At 46.8% G+C, this 16284-nt stretch overlaps 1 protein-coding gene across 1 annotated transcript in view; it reads right to left on the reverse strand.

The window, feature by feature from the left end:
* Nucleotides 1-16284, reverse strand: part of CCND3 (cyclin D3) — a 95471-nt gene that overhangs the window by 45668 nt on the left and 33519 nt on the right. The window contains exon 4 of the mRNA XM_069633044.1: nucleotides 6581-6723. Within this exon, the coding sequence (XP_069489145.1) occupies nucleotides 6581-6723 (143 nt within the window). The remainder of the gene's footprint in view (nucleotides 1-6580; nucleotides 6724-16284) is intronic.

Raw genomic sequence — 16284 nt, forward strand, 5'->3', positions numbered from 1 at the left:
ACAAGTGCGCCAGCCCAGATTTGATAAAATTGCCAATGATGAAAAGAGCATAAGAAGGATGTTTGAATGCAGACAAGACACAGTGCAAAGAGAAACCTCAAACCAATACAGGTGCACGGGGTGCCAGTGTGGAGGAGAAATCTGAGCAAATGCTACCATAGGCAAATATACCAAGGTCCGCACTATAGGCCATTTTATTAAATTAAAAGGTTGAATACGTGTCTCACTATCCCTACCCTGAATAGGATTTCCCTGCCTAAAATAAACTAAAAGGAAACCCTCTAACAAAAGATCTGTCTCTCACTATTACATACAATAACTAAATGAAGTAATGCATGGCAGATTAAGGCAACAGAATTAATATAACAATTGAATTCATAATATGACAACAGCCTCTCTTTATAATCTGGGTGTATTCCCCTTGCCCACATTTAAACAGGAATCTGCTCCACAGTCCCAAAAAGAAATAAGGAAATCCTGGTTTGTAACAAAGTTCCAACACAGTTCTTTGCGACTCCAACTTGACAACAGAAAAATCCAAGACTCCAATGATTCAACCAAGAAAATAGAAGGTGCTTTCTCTTCTTTGAGCAATAGTAAGATTCAGAATTATCCTCTTCACATAAAGAATATGTTCATCAATAGCAACAATGATTGTCTTTGTCAGGATGTTCTGCTGCAACTTTTATTTCTGAAGAAATATAACTCCTCTGCCGCAGTTTTATACAGTGCTTTCTTCAGCACCACAAGAAACATACATTGTCTCCGTCAGAACCACTTCATCAACTTCCACCTGGTTTATTCCCATGCCAGGCCTACTACTTCAAAAGGTAGGCCATTCGGGTATTCTCCCCTGCCCGAACAGCAATTCGCAAACAGCAAGTAACAGCTTCACAATGTTCATTATTTTACAACATCAAACCTTTAGAAGCTCTTCAGGAACACAAGATTCACATTGGTGCTCTTTACTACACCTCTGCCAATTATGCTCCTCTCCTTCTGAATAACCTACTCCAGAAGGGAAGCCTTCTTGCCACTCTCGTTTCCCCTACTGCACAAGTATCCAAATACTGACAAGTATAAAGGTCTTATTCTGCTTCTTCCCTGGCTATGGAAATTGGGTTTAAACCAGCTTTTGTTATACGCTTCTCAAAATATGGGCAACAAGCTTCACAGCATTTGGAGCCTTCCTTAGTCCCCTTCTGCTTAATATCTGTTGGATTTCAATTGCCATGCTTTTGGTTTTGTCGTGGCTTGGGCAATGTTTGTATGGATTACCTTTTAATAATATTGCCTCATCGGGTTGCTCGGTTCTAAACAAAACAAACTCAAACGCTTAAAGTTACAGTCATTTGGTTTTAACATACTATTTCCGCTGTTTTCTGATAGTTTGGTATTCAAAATGGCCGTTAATATTACTTCCACTCATACGCAAGGGTTTGCTACTGGGTAAACACCTGCCTGGAGCACACGAGCAGTCTTGGAGCACCCCGGGGTCACCATCCGCTGGAGAACTCAGCGGGTAAAGCGTGCTTGTCCGAATCCTCACTGATCGCATGTGTTCTGCTTCCGTGGCTTCCTTGCGACCCGGCAAACTACTCCTGGTCTGCAGTTGCCCGTGCCACCTGTAAAATGAACTTCCTTTGCTCCAGAGACTCTATAGTGCTTGTCAGCCACTGAAGACAGCCTCTGCAAAACAGGTCTTCAGAGGGCAAGCTTCTCTCTTTCACGCTTCCCTCTGCACTTACGGCTTCTGGAGGCACGGACCCCCTCAGGACCTGCTACCGTTTTCTGCTTAACAGTGGTCCTGGCGTCTTCTCCCTCCTCCAGTTTCTGCGCCGGTTGCATACACAAATCAATTTGCTCGACAATGGCCTGCACCCGAGGGGACCTTTTAAGCTTCCCGGCCTCCCTGAGGTGTGGGTCATTTCTATTACCAATCTGACCATTCCTGCAGCATTGTTCCTCTTTAGCCCTTTTTCGTCCCATGACTTTGGGAATTATGTGACTTGGAGTCTCTAATAGCAAATAATAGCAAAGTTAGTTTTTCTCACGTCTTCCGTTTTGCAATAAGCCATTAGCAGGTTAGGGTTTGGGGGGGGGGGGGGGGAGTTGAACAAGGGGGTTTCCCCCATTCCTCCTGACCTGCCACCACCCTGAGGCTGGGGATCAGAAAGCATCTACCTTTCTTTGGCCACATGAGAAGGGTCCCCGGCCAGTTTTTCTGGGGGAATCATTACTGATTCATCACACAGGCAAGTAAACCAGGCAGTTGAAGATATAACCAAGAAACTGTGAATCAATTAGGAGAAGTCCTGGCAGGCAAATACACCAGGCGTTGAGGATATGTAAAGATTCCTGGCAGGAGAGTATACCTGGGGATCTACTATAAAAGGAACACCGACAGGCGACTATACCAGGTGGATGAGATTGAATGAAGATTCCTAGCAGGGGAGTACACCAAGCATTCTGCAGAATTAATGGAAATGTTACAAAAGGACTGTTACAAAACTCATAAGCGAAGGAACAAACAAACTATTAAAGTGGAGCTTTTGTCACCCTATTCAAGAAACCAGGGGAAGGGAACCACCTCCTAGATCCAAGGGTCGTTACCCTGGAGAACATTGTTGCAGTCATTATTACATTTTTGTTTCAGAACACTTTTTGCCAACACCAATAAAAAAGACATTTCCTTGCACCCTTTGTTGTTTTGTTTTAGTGTGAGGGTCAGGTTCGGATGATTTTGGACACAAGGACGGGTTTCAGTTCCTGACATACTGCTCTTAGAATAGGGCCTGCTGGGCATGTTCCCATACCCGTTTTTGTTTCAATGAATGTCTTTACTTTAGAATATGAATACCTTGTGTCAGACTCTAATTTCTGATCTCCTCACAGAGGCCATGGAACTGAAAGGAGAAATTGAGATAAGGACTCTGTGAGGGCAGTAGAGGGAAATTATGGAAGCCAGATAGTGAGGAGCCAAAGCATGAACACATTCAAAATAGAATAAAGAAAATTAAATTCAAACCTAAATCTGATAGGGAGCCATCCGAGAAGAATACTGCAGTCCAAACAGAGGTGAGATGGTTGAATGAAGAACAGAACAAAGTGGAAAAGGACATGAGGTGGTAGTACAAGGCACAAAGAACAACAATAATTGAGACAACAACAATTGAGATGCAAGAGAACACAGGTTTGTAGAAGTAATGTGAGAAACCCGAGGCGTTTCTCCCAGGCTATTCCCAGGGATTCTTTGTTTAGGTGGCCATCGCTCATGTATCCCAACCCTGGGGGCGGATGAGCGAGGGAGGATCACCTGGGTAGGGGGTCCTTGGGGACTATGGGAGATATGCCCTTGGGCAAGACATGGTATTCCTCCCATTCTATTCTGATACACCCCTACCAGACACCCCATCTCCCCCCCCCCCCAAGTGGTCATGTGATATTGTCAGCAGAGTCCCATCATACCCCAGTACCTTTCTGTCAGATAAAGGAGAAAACGAGCAGAGAAATTAAAACTCAATAGAAAAATCCTTTCACCCATCACAATACATTTACCCCCTTCATCCGGACGAAAAGCTACATGGTTTTTCCATGATCTCCAGGAAAAACTAAAAGTGCCACAATCCCTACTTCAATTCTAGAAGTCCAACTACTGAGACAAAGAGGCAGATGGGAGTCACGAGGACTGCCCATAGGAATCCATGGGCAATGGATTCCTATGGGCAGTCTCCATCCCGATAATAGGTCAGGCAGAGTCAAGCAGGGAGGGACAACTACTCACACCCGACTCCAATCAACTCTTTCAAAGAGTATAACAGGTCATACACCCAAGCACACTGTGAGCGGGCAGGAGATGCTGAAGAACAGTGAAGACCAGAAGGAGACGTCAACAGCTTGGGATGCCAGAAGGGGCTTGGTGGGGGGCGGGGGGTAACTGCCAAGACAATGAGGCCTGCGAGTACAAAGGGGGCTACAGTGTGGCAGGGGAGCTTTGCCCTAGGGAACCCAAAGTCCAGCTACACTTTTCTGGTAGTGTTTAAATCTGTGCTTCCTCCCTAGGTGAGTTCCAGAGACCCAGGTAGTTGAGGGGCAGGTGCTGGGACCCTGACCTCAAGTGAATCCCCATTGAGGACCCGCTAACACCGAATCACAGAGGATAAAAGATGGAGACCCTATGGCTTGAGGGAAGCGAAAGTGGGATAACCTGTTGTGTTAAAAACTTTGTGTAAATCCCAAAAGTGCCTGTAACGGGCGAAGTGGGGACAAAACCTTGAATGTCCATTCTCAGACTTGTAGTCCAAAAGAGCAAGGCTGTGAAACAGAGTGGTCCGGCACCGTGTGTGCCCAATCGAAGGTCTCCAGCTGAGAAGTGGCAGAAGTGAAACTTAAGAGTTGTAAAGAATTGTAAGTCGAAGTGGTCCTGAGACAGGTCAAGCTAAATCCTGAGCACAGTCGAAAGTCTTCGATTATGGTGTCAAAAGGGATCTGAGCCCGGATGAGGGAGACCAAATTGTGAAATGTGAACATTGTAGAAAAGGGGTCTGAACCCAGACGAGGGGGACATGTGGTCCAAGCCCAAAGGAGGGAGACCAATTGTGAACTTATGAATGCGAGAATCTTGATAAAGAAAAGGAACTTTGATGTTTTATCAGACCCTCTGCAGTAAGAGGCTTTGAATGGCAAAGAGACGAAGGTCCCGATACTGAGATATGGGACTGTACGAGTAGCAAAAGGAACTACAAGTTTCAGAAGTTACTGGGAAAGAAGGCAATACTGTGTGTTTTGACAAGCAAAGTGAACTTTGTTTCAAGGCAGAGGAAGCCTGTGTTTTGACAAGAGAGGTTTCTTTTTAGAATCCTTTTTTGTTTTGCCAGAGTGGTGGGAAACCAGCTGAACCGTTTTCTCGTGCCGTGGAAGCCATAGTGTGCGCATGGCTCGAGCGTGCTGGCTTGTCCTGTGCTGAAGGCGTGGGGAAGGGAAGCCAACTACTCAACTGTCCTGACATATTGTTTCTTGAACTCTTCTGCTTTTTTGCATACACGGTTGTCTCACACCATTTTGTATTTAGAAGTAAGGATTGGCAATAGGTTTATTAGCACATGCCCCTTTTATTTTGACAGACTCGACTAGGACTGCGTTATTATTTGATGGATCTAGCTTACTCCAATCCTTAGGTTTAGATAGGCGTTTAACCAACCATTTAACATTCAATAAAAGCCATTGAACTTTGTCTCATTTGTGCCGGTCTTCATTGATGATACCAAGCATTTCCTTACAGTAGTTAGAGGAGAAGGTTAACAGATGGCAAATGTTCCTGATGTTACGGAGACCGAACTGGCAAGATTGTGAGAGAGTAGAGATTTGATGTTGGAAAGAGAATGCAGAATCAAAAATAAAGCCTAAATTACAGGGGTGTGGGGGAGGAATGAATAGGAGTAGGGGAAATAACTGAGGGAGAAGCAGAACGTGTGTGTGTGTGTGTAAGACACAACTAAACTAAACAATTGAGTAGCCATCCAGTTTTTTACAGCCTGAAGGCCATCAGTAAGACACTGGTGAACAGTTACGTCAAAAGATGGAAAGAAAGATTTGGGTATCATCAGCTGTCCCCACCACACACTCTCCGGCTTAACCCCCACCTACCAGTGATATGAACCTGGAGCCCAGTACGAATAGCCCGACAACTTCACTAACTCCCACCATTCAGCATAAACACAGAGATGCAGCGCGACTCTTGTGGCCTCCCCCCCCCCCTCCTTCTCAAAGCAAGCCAGATGCTATACCCCTGAGGCGACTTCCTGGTTTACAGGAAAGGCCATTTGAGTTCCTATAAATTGCCATATGAGCAAATTATGCTTTTTGTGGTCCACGGTAGAGAAAGTGGGAACAACACCCCTCTGCTGGAGCTTGGCTTACTTTTGGGACCCCAATAAAGGAATTTTCTGGAAAGGCCATTGTATCCATACATAGATCTGTAATTGCCGATCAGAGCGGGGCTGCACATGTGGTTTAGCAGAGATGTAAGATACTTGGTCGCTACACCCCTACTACCCAGCAAGTCTCTTGCTCGGGGTAGGACAGAATAGAACCTTATTGTCAATCATGGAGCAAGCGCTCCATCTTGCACATTTGGAGTGAAGCAGGATGACATCAGCTATGCTGGGAGTGGGTAGTGGCACCCAGAGATGTACAAGCAGGCATGGCTTCACAAGTAAGCCGTCATGGTGAATTAATTTCATTAGCTGGAGGAAAGAGCACAGGTAATGGGGTGAGAAAGGGAGGGGTGGTGAAACAAAGTTTCAGGGAGAGGGGAGGTAGAGGGAATTTGAGAAACTACAAGGATAGAGGCGCATGCAAAGCAGCCAATGGAACTGAGCATTCTTTGCAACCAACAAAGTCCTAGGGTTCAAGAATAAATAGGAACACATGGTTCCCCAACTCTCCTCCCTGAAGCAGCAAGAGCGATAGAGCGGGCCAACCCTTCACCTCATGGCAGCAGGATGACGGCATCTTGCATACACCAGGCAATTATTCTTCGCATACATTGGGAAGAAAAGAGCAAATTACATATACTTACAAGTTCTGTGCCAGTGACCCCAGCCAGCTGCTCAGTCAAAGCATCGCCTGGTAGAGACTCAGCCAAAATCCCCAGGCCATGGAGAGCGGCGCCAATGCTGCCCGTCGCAATCATGGATGGCGGGTAGAGGATGAATGAGAACTCTGAAACCAACACGAGAGAGCACCTGTTAGGCAAGAAAGGGGAATAAGAAGGGAAACAAAGAGGGTGGGGGCAAAGCTCCTTAAGAGGATGGGCCAAGGGGCTCCTCTTTACCTGTAGCACGAGATGGGTATCTTATACCTGCTGGAAACAGTAACAGGGGAGGAGTGTTTTTCTTTTTTTACCTACAATATACAGAAAGAAATCGCTGGACAAGGTAGCATGTAGGCTGTAACTTGGAGCAAAAACGCTGGGATGGTGCTTTTTCACGGTTGCATAAAACCAGCGTGTGGGATTAAGTTTAGGTATTTACTGGTCGACACGAGATAATGGGCTGGTAGTTTTTTTATGGGACATTTGTATGGCGCCCCTAACACAAGTGTTTCCAGGTGCCACAAGGCCAACGGGGGTGGAGGGATAGGGGCTATATAGGATAAGAGAAACAGCAACGGTCGTATAGGCCTTGTGACATTCTTACTCTGCAAGCAGGAGACTAAGAAGTGCGGAGGCGGTGGGGTGGGAGTAGGGGAAGGGACCAGAGGGATGGGGAAAGGTCCCAAGCGCGCCACCAGGAAGTGGAGCATAGTGTTCAATTGAAGCACTGGTTGGTGTGAGCTTGTGCCACACTCGCTTAAGGGGCAAGTACCCAGTCCTTGCGGCCGGGCACGGAGAAAGTATGGGAACAGGGGCTATGCATACCCAGAGCTTCAGCATTCTTTAAGAAACAAGGCGAACACATTATTTGAAAGTGGTGTTCATTTATGGCCACCTAGTGCAGAACATCAGGCGAGCCGCAGGCTGTAGACCCCAGATATTATGGCCTTGCAAAGTGTAGCCACGAGTGTAGTTCACTCCAGGACTTCGAGTTAAAGTGTCACTCAGCTTGTGCCCCACTTTGCACTCATCTTCGGGTGAATAGTATAAAAAACAATTTTTGGAAACTGACCAACATAAAAGCAAATCAAAAGACTTCAAAAACCAGGTAACATTACGCTTAGAGACGAGTGAAAAATAGGAGATTTTTTTAAAAACGCTAAATAAAATGCACATACACACTTCACTTTGTGTGCAGAATACCGGCTTTATTGTTGTCTAGCGAGTGTGTTGCAAAGTGCCTTTATTGTATTTGATTGGTGGCAATCACGTGTTGGTAGTGAGCACACTGGGCCAAATAGTCCCAACTTTGTTCTATTCATTTTTCATTTCTAGAAGTCATAGATTATACTACAGAATACTGTAGTATCTAGAGTTCCATAGTGAACAAGGTATGTGTGCGTGTCTGTGTTTTCAGCTCACCATGCAAGTTTAATGGCACGGCCAAGGTTGTCTCTACCACGCAACTTCTGCATTGCTCAAAAGGTGAGATAATAGACCGAGTGATAAATAACTGCTATTTGCTTACATTACTGAGAACCAACACTACCAAATAACATGTTCTTTGGGATGGTGCACACTCAGGAGGGTCTAGGAGTGTGTTTCAGCTCAGTGTACCTTTCACAGAGTAGACGCATCCCTTTCCACATCAGTCTATCCCCACCACAAGGACAGACCAGCACCAACATGCTGGGGAATGCTCTACTCAACCGAATGCACCAACACAGGGGGGCCCAGATTAAAACTACTATTATTCCCAAGACAGCTTGCTGGCTAGTAGAGCTTTGTCAATATTAACTTTGTTCAAAGCAAATGTCATTAGGACTTCCTAGAATACACCATGTTATTTGTTCATCGCAAGTTAGCCCACATCGAGGCATGACACTGGGTGTACTCATATGTACTACCTTGACTGTAATCCCCTAAACAGCGACAGAAATCCATATAAATCACCCACCACCCAGATTTCACAATTAAAACAGCCTGGCCTCAGTCAAAGACAACCCCGCTTGAGAATCGTCCTACTCCTTGGCTTTTTGAGAAGTGCAGCATTACTGCCGGTCAAGTAACTTAATTTACCTACTCGAACTGAATAGAAATACACTCCACCTATGCCGACACGTGATCTGAAGGTTACTAATATACTCTCTTTCTCTCCCCCCCCCCCACAATCCCAGCATGCAGACTACTAAAACGAGGTTGTCACGTGACCATGTGCAGTACTAAATTCAATGAATGCATTTTCAGACACTGCAAACCAAAATTCTTCAAGTTAGAAGTGTTTAATCCTCTAAACGTAATTTGGACTGTTTCTAGGTTCAATTTGCCTTCAGGTTGAAGGGCAGTGTAGACTGCAGAGGGGTATCTGTATTCCTGTCCCCTATACAGATGAGGTAGAGGCATAGAGCACCCCAGCCAAGGGTCTCTATATAGTAGCATGGTCCAGCAACCAAAGGCCGAGACTCAAAGGAGGTGATGCAGGCTGATTCTTAAGTGCAGTGAATCCCCCAACCCCCCCACAAAGGAATGCCCAAACGCTTTGTCATGTGCTACCTCAGATGTTTTATATAAAATAAGGTTCACATAAATATATACATCAATTAACAACTCACTTTGTACTCTGGCAAATCTATCATAATGATAAATATATACATGTCTATGTGGTACCAGAATATACTTTGGCTTCAATTTAGAATGCACCAACTGCTGACAGTTATTAAACAGCATAGGAATCATAAAGCATTGGATAATTGCATACACATTACTGTAGGCAGGTTAGATTAGGAACATCGTCAGAATGCTTTCTTTAAAGTAGATAGGATCCTTCACCTGGGCAACCTGTAAGGGGAAAAATGTTAAGGTAAGGGAAAAATGTTAAGGTGTGCTTTATCTTTTATGTTACAGCCCAGTCCAAATATGTTCAATAATGCTCTGCTTCTTCTCCCAAAGCACCTGAAAAGCCACAGGAGGACAGGATCCAAGATGAATCTGGCACCCCCTGGATGATTCTTGAGTATGGGTACGTTGGCAGGCAAAGCGGTGGAGTTTCTAGGCCTTACTCGACAAGACCCCACAAGGATGGACTACCTTGAGAAGCAGGAGTTGCTGGGATGTCGACAAGAAGAAAGGAATAAAGCAGTGTCGGAAAGGCAATATTTTCAGTCTTTGCAGTGGTCTCTGTTGGGTGGTCGTTACTCCGGCTATGGATGCCCAATGAAGGTGCAACTTGCTGTGGACCCAGACAAGTCCTGTTGAACAAGCTAAGGCCCTTGGTGGCCTTGGATGATCAGTGGTGACAGGTGCAGTGACAGAAGTAGGTGTCGGGATTTCACGGTTTACCGCCGGTCAGTTCTTTGGTGCTGCAGACGTAGCACAGACCTCAGGATGCTTCTTGCGACCTGACCACGACCACTGGACTCGACTGCGGACCCTCACCAAGTCTTAACACTCAGGACGTCTTCTTCAGATTCTGGTGCCGGGAAACCCACCAGCAGACAGACACTCCACTGCAGGCAGCGACCCTGGACCTTCTACGGCATGGACAGTGGATAGATTTTGTGGCATGGACACCCCCTGAAGGATTCTTCAAAGATTTGGAACTCGCAGCTCTGCTTGTCAAGCAGCACTATGCCAGAGTACTCCCCTCTTCGGTGCGTTACTCAGCAACCTGGCTTCCAGCGGTCACAAAACCTCCTGCGGACCCTGGCCGACACAGACAGACTTCTTGGCGGAGGTTCAGGCACGCCTCTTCTTGACCCACAAAGATCCTCTTCTCCAGACGGCAGGCACACAGGACTGGCTTCTAGGACACTGAGTGAAGAGCAGCAGTTGCACAATGTTCCCTTGTAGCTCGGGAACAGGTTACCCATCAACGTCCTCTCTGATTCAGTTCTTGAGTAGCCCCTGGGAAGGCTCCAGCCGGTCAGGCAGGAGGCAGCCCCAGCACCATATATGGTCCTTCCACCTAACAACCATTCCGGGGAAGGGAACAGAGCCAGGGCTTTGAGAAACAAGGGGCTAAGGCAAAGGAAACCAAAAAGCCACCCGTGGCCAGCTTTCCTTTGAGTAGGAATCCATTGATTCCTATGGCAGGGCCTGGGTATCCCATAAATTGAGGATACCTAGCGCCACAGTTGCATCTGCATGTACCTGCCACCAGCTCATACCCTTCTCGGCAGGCAACACACATGTGCCCAAAAACATACACTAGGGGTACAAGGGTATGGGTATCCCTTGGGTACTGTTCACCAAAAACAAAATGAAGAGCTGCACTGCCAGGGGTCCAAACTGGACTCCCGTGCGGGAAATAAGCAGAACACACAGTTTAAGGAGTTCGAGGACAAGGAGGCCCTGTCCCTCCAATGCAATTCCAGCATCACAGGCAGTGCCTAAAAAGTCTTGGATCATTCATGTTTTCTAACAGCCCACCGGCAGAAGGGGGACTACCTGAAATGGTGTGGTACAGGGGGAGAAGTGAGAGTTAAGGCCATTTCAGAATATGGGTTGAGTACCATTTTGTGAACATAATTGTATGCTTTGCAGTCAATACATAAGAGCACTACTTTCAAAATATGACATGCATTACTTACCGTAAAAGCATTTCTGATGGTTGTATCTGCTTAGATTCACATGCTGTGCATATAGTCCGACATCCAGGGGTCACCGCGGAGTATTGCATCTTGTCCTTCGAGAATCAAAGGGGACGTCGACATGGACGTGCCTGTAACACTATCGCTAACGTGACGTGTAGTGTACCCAAAATTCCTCACGTGTCGAGGTCTCTTCGATTGTATTTATTCTGCCGTGAGGGAGCCTATGACCATCGTGAGTGAGTAGAGAAAAGAGAGAACGTAGCAAGACGTCTATGTTCCTTCTATCTGAGCGGGGAGGAAGGGTTCACATGGAACTTTGAAATGAATTTAGGTGCAAACCTAGGGTGAGTGCGCAGAACCACCTTATCTCTGTGAGCAGTTACAAGGGGTCTAGAACAGAGCGCTTGTAGTTCACTGACTTCTAATGGAAGTAATGGCCATTAAAAAGGCAGTTTTGTAAGTGGGATCTTTAAGACTTGATTTATGCATGGGCTCGAAAGGAGATCCCATATGTCTTGTTAACACCATGTTTTGAACGGGGTTAGAAATTGGAGGGTGAAATCTCTTTTTATACCCTCCATGAAAGCCTTCATAACCGGTATCTTCCACCAAAACTTTTGTTATGTGGAAGAGCAGCTAAGTGAACCTTAAGCGAGTTAAAGACTAGGCCTGAGTCAAGTAAGTGAGTCAGGTACAAAAAACAGTAGGTGTAGGAGAACAGTCAATAGGGTTGATGCTCTAGAGTTGCACCAGATGACAAAACGTTTCCACTTACTGGAATAGCAATATCGAGTGTTAGGTTTTCTTGCCTCCCCGAGTATGTCCATACATCTCTGAGGGAGTTGCAGGTGCCCAAACTATGAATTTAGGAGCCAGGCCGCTAAATTCAATTTCTGCGGGCATGGGTGAAGTGTCTCCCCTTTGTCTTGCAACAACATGTTGTACGGGCAAGGCAGTTTCATTGGAGGAGATAGAGACATCTCCATCAGGTGAGCAAACCAGGGTTGGCGGGCCCACATGGGGGCTACCAGTATCATTGTGACTGGTTCCTGGTGCATCTTGTGCACGATCTTGTTGAGTAGGGGAGTGTCAGGATATCAGCGGCTGCTCCCCGTTCCATCAAGCGTTATGTTAAAACTACACGTTCCACAATTCCAACACACACGGAGCCGAAGCGTTTCCAGAGTATCAGACAACGCTGGGGGTTGCCGTGGAAACGTTGGTTGCCTGAGCACGTTCGTGCACGATTACGGCATTGCAACGTTCCCCGCACGGTCACGTGATTTGTTTAAATCTCCGCCCGGCATTCGGAACGCTGCTTCTGAATTTTCGACTTTTGGAGCTCCCTACTGTGTTTTTGTCTGGCCTTAAATCTTTGACCCTGCTTTTGTCTCACGGACTGATCTTGAACAACCCTTGACCTCGTATTGGATTCCACTTGTTACTCGACCTCGGAACGAACGACCATAGTTTTGCCTGTCACTTTTTGCATTTCGCGTCTCGGATCTTTCTCCTGCATTTTTCTGATATTTGCTTGATAAACATTTTTCACGGAACCCACTTTCCTCGGAAATCCTGTCACTCGGAACACTGTTCTTTGGACCTTCCACACAGAGCACATTTCTTTTGGAACTTATCACAAGCAACTGGGATTAGTCACGGACATTTTTCATTAGGCGTCCGCGTGCATAGGTTTAGGTTGGATTGTCCTCGTTTTTGGAACTGAATCGTCGGACGGACTTCCTTTCATCCTCCCTTCCATTGCTAGAACATTATACTGACAAAAACCTAATCTGATCTCCTGGTTATCCTGGCCCTCCTCTGGCTTACTATCCTTGCCCAGAAGTATTCACTACGTGAGTACATTGTTTGTTCTACATTTATTTCGCTTTGCTTGTGTCCATTTCATGAAACCAACTCCTGACATTGTGTTCTTTGTCTAGGTAGCTGTGTTCCGAATCATTACAATCTTCTGGGCAATTCCCCTTCCAAAATAGTCCCTTTGTACTATTGGGAGTTGCATTGTCTGGAAGGTCTCTACGGCTACACTACGCGCTCAACTGAATCCTGGTATCACCAAGTTTGCGTGGGTGGTTCTTCACAGGGAGTCAAGGGAAAAAGAGTAAACAAATTTCCTTGACCATGTTATCCAGTCTGTTCCCCTTGGAACGGTTCGGGGAGTACCTGGCGGCGTAATCATGGCATTGAGCATTCTCCAGAGTTGCGAACAAGGTCGCTCTCTGGAAAACCCCATTCTGCAAGAACGTTGGAGACAATGTCTTCGTGTAATCGCCATTCGTACTGTAGTGGGAAATCTCTACCAAGTACGTCTGCCAGAAGATGGAGTTCCCCCTGGAACATGTTGAGACAGCAGAAACATGTTGTGTTTGAGAGCCCACTTCCAAATGTTCTGGGACAGTTTGGACAGCCCTGGAGAGTGAGTGCCCCCTGGTTTGTTCAGATAGTACATGGCCGTGGTGCTGTCTGCGAGGATCAGGACTTTCCCTGCAGTTGCGTTTGAAAAGCTTTCCGCGTTTTGTATACCGCTAACAGGTTAATGTGGTTGGACACTTGGTCTGACGACCAAACTCCGTGCGCTGTCTGTTGAAGCAGGTGAGCTCCCCACCCTGTGAGAGATGCATCTGTAGTTGGAGTGGCCTCCACTGCGGGGGAGGTGAAGGATTTCCCTTTCAAGAGGTTCTCCCTCGACCACCACCACCGTAGCGAGAGAATGAGGGCTGGCGAGACAGCCACTGATCGTCCCATTTTCCACTGGCCTGACACCACTGGCTGTTGAGCCATTCCTGCATTAGACGCATGTGCGCGTGAGGAACCAAATAAATACATGACGCCATCATTCGCAACAGTAGCATAGCCTTGTGTAATGTCACTTCTCGACAGGCTACATATTGAGGGATTTGAAACAGCATGTTTTGGACCCTCTCGGAGGGGAAGACAAGGCCGTCCTTTGTTCGAATTAGAGCCCCTATGAACTGCTTGACCTGACTGGGGTCTAGGGTGGATTTCTTCTCGTTGATGGGGAATACCAGACTGAATAAAAGATCTATTGTTCTTTGGGTATTTGACAGACCTGTTTTGTAAGAGTCCCCCGTTATGAGCCAGTTGTTGAGGTAAGGATAGATCGGGATGGATTGCCTGCGCAGGTGCGCTGCTGCCACTGATAGTACCTTTGTAAATATCCTTGGTGAAAAGGCTATGCCGAAGGGTAGTACTTTGAATTGATAGTGTTTGTCTTGTATCACGAACCGGAGGCATTTTCTGTGCGCCGGCAACATTGAAATATGAAAGTATGCATCTTTCATGTCCAGTGTTGCCATGTGATTCCCCCTGTGAGAGCAGAGGAATTACTTCCAGAAGAGTGACCATGCAGACCTTTTGTGGCTTTACAAATTTGTTTGCTGGGCGCAGATCTAATACGGTGTGCATGATGAGATCCTTTTTGGGTACAAGGAAGTACACTGAATAAATACCTTCATTTACCTGTGAAAGAGGTACGACCTATATGGCTCCTTTTTCTTGTTATGGCTCCCTTTTCTTGTAGTGTCTCGACTTCCTGAAGAAGGATACGCAGATGGTCTGGCGTCAGTCTTGCGCGTGGAGGTCTGAATATTGGGGACCGGCAGAACTCTATACAGTACCCATGGGCCATGGTCTTCAGCACCCACTGGTCTGTAGTTATCCCCCCTGCTTCAAGGAATGATGTTAGCCGGCCCCCAACCGGGAAGGCATGGTAGGGGACCCGGATCATCGGGTCATTTTGAACCTGAGGCTGGGGAGCCTCTGGGGGTAGAGTTCCAGCCCCTTCCATTCCCACAACCCTAACCCCTTTGGGGATACAGGGTGGTGTATCCACTGGTTCTTTGTGGAGAGGATCAATTTCCCGAGGTGTACTGGTTTTGAGGATAGCATTGGCCACAAAAAAAGGCCTCTGGACCCAGTTCCTTGCCTTGTGGAGGGCTTTTGTGTGATTTGGTCTAGCGTCTCCGTCTTCAGGGTGTCATGCTCCTTCTTTGCGGTCTCGAGAGCTTCTTCGACCGCTCTTCCAAATAGGTTGGATTCTTCATAAGTGACGGTTGAGTTTCTGGCTTGAACCCAGAGTTTCTTAGCCACGCGTGTCTCTTAAAGATCAACCCACTGTCTCAGCAGAATCCAAAGTGTTCTTGAGTATACTTTGGTTTACTTGTCTGCGCTTGGTTACCGTGGATAGAAGACAAGTCCATAGCGGTTCAGGAACCTCCTGCTGGCCTTCCTGTAACATGGCCCATTGAGCGTCCACGTAGCTGGCTAACAAAGTAGTATTGTTAGCGATGCGTGTAGAAAAAACTGCTGCAGCCGTGACCCTCTTTCCCAGGGCGTAGAGTCTTTTGTCAGGGGGGTGCCTCCCCAGTTGACAGGGGGGGGAACTTCTGCCCTTTTCCTTGTAGTGGTTACCACCAGTGAGTATGGGGTGGAGTGACCTCTGATATAAAGGGGATCAGGGGGGGGGAGGGGTATGCAAGAGGCCAAAATTAGCTTTAATACTTGGATTAACTGCTCTTTTGAGTGCAGGTGTTGATGACGAGGGAGCCAGACGTTTTAATTGAGTTTAGAAGAGGAATAGCCTGGCTGGCCAGCGGTTTCTCTTTAAGAATGTCCACCTCCTCCAGTTTTGGGAATTTAGCCACAGGGTTCAAAAGGGCTGCTTCCTGTGGTCTTTTAGGGGTGGATTGCTCGGAGAGGGTTACAAACCTACCAAGCCTCTCCATACAATTCTCAAATTTTTTTTTCCCCCTAGTCCAAACGGAAGAACTAGAGGGGTCTAGGGGTGGAAAGGGCTCTTATATACGATCCTCTGACGCCAAACTTCAAAATTTTAGTCTCAACGCTGAATAAATACCTTTATTTGCCTTCCAAAAATTCTTCCGGGTGGGGGGGGGGGGGGGGGGGGGGGGGGGGTTCAACAGAGGTTGCGTGTCCCTGTGCTTCTCCCTAGGCTTGACGGAGGGTTCCGGTATTTCCTTAAGCCTATCCTTGGATTTCGACGAATCCTTGGGTTTTCCCATGGGCATCAGCCGAATCCTTTGACTGACGCTTCTG

Source organism: Ambystoma mexicanum, chromosome 13, assembly GCF_040938575.1.
Source record: "Ambystoma mexicanum isolate Mex_15411 chromosome 13, UKY_AmexF1_1, whole genome shotgun sequence".
NCBI lineage: Eukaryota > Metazoa > Chordata > Amphibia > Caudata > Ambystomatidae > Ambystoma > Ambystoma mexicanum.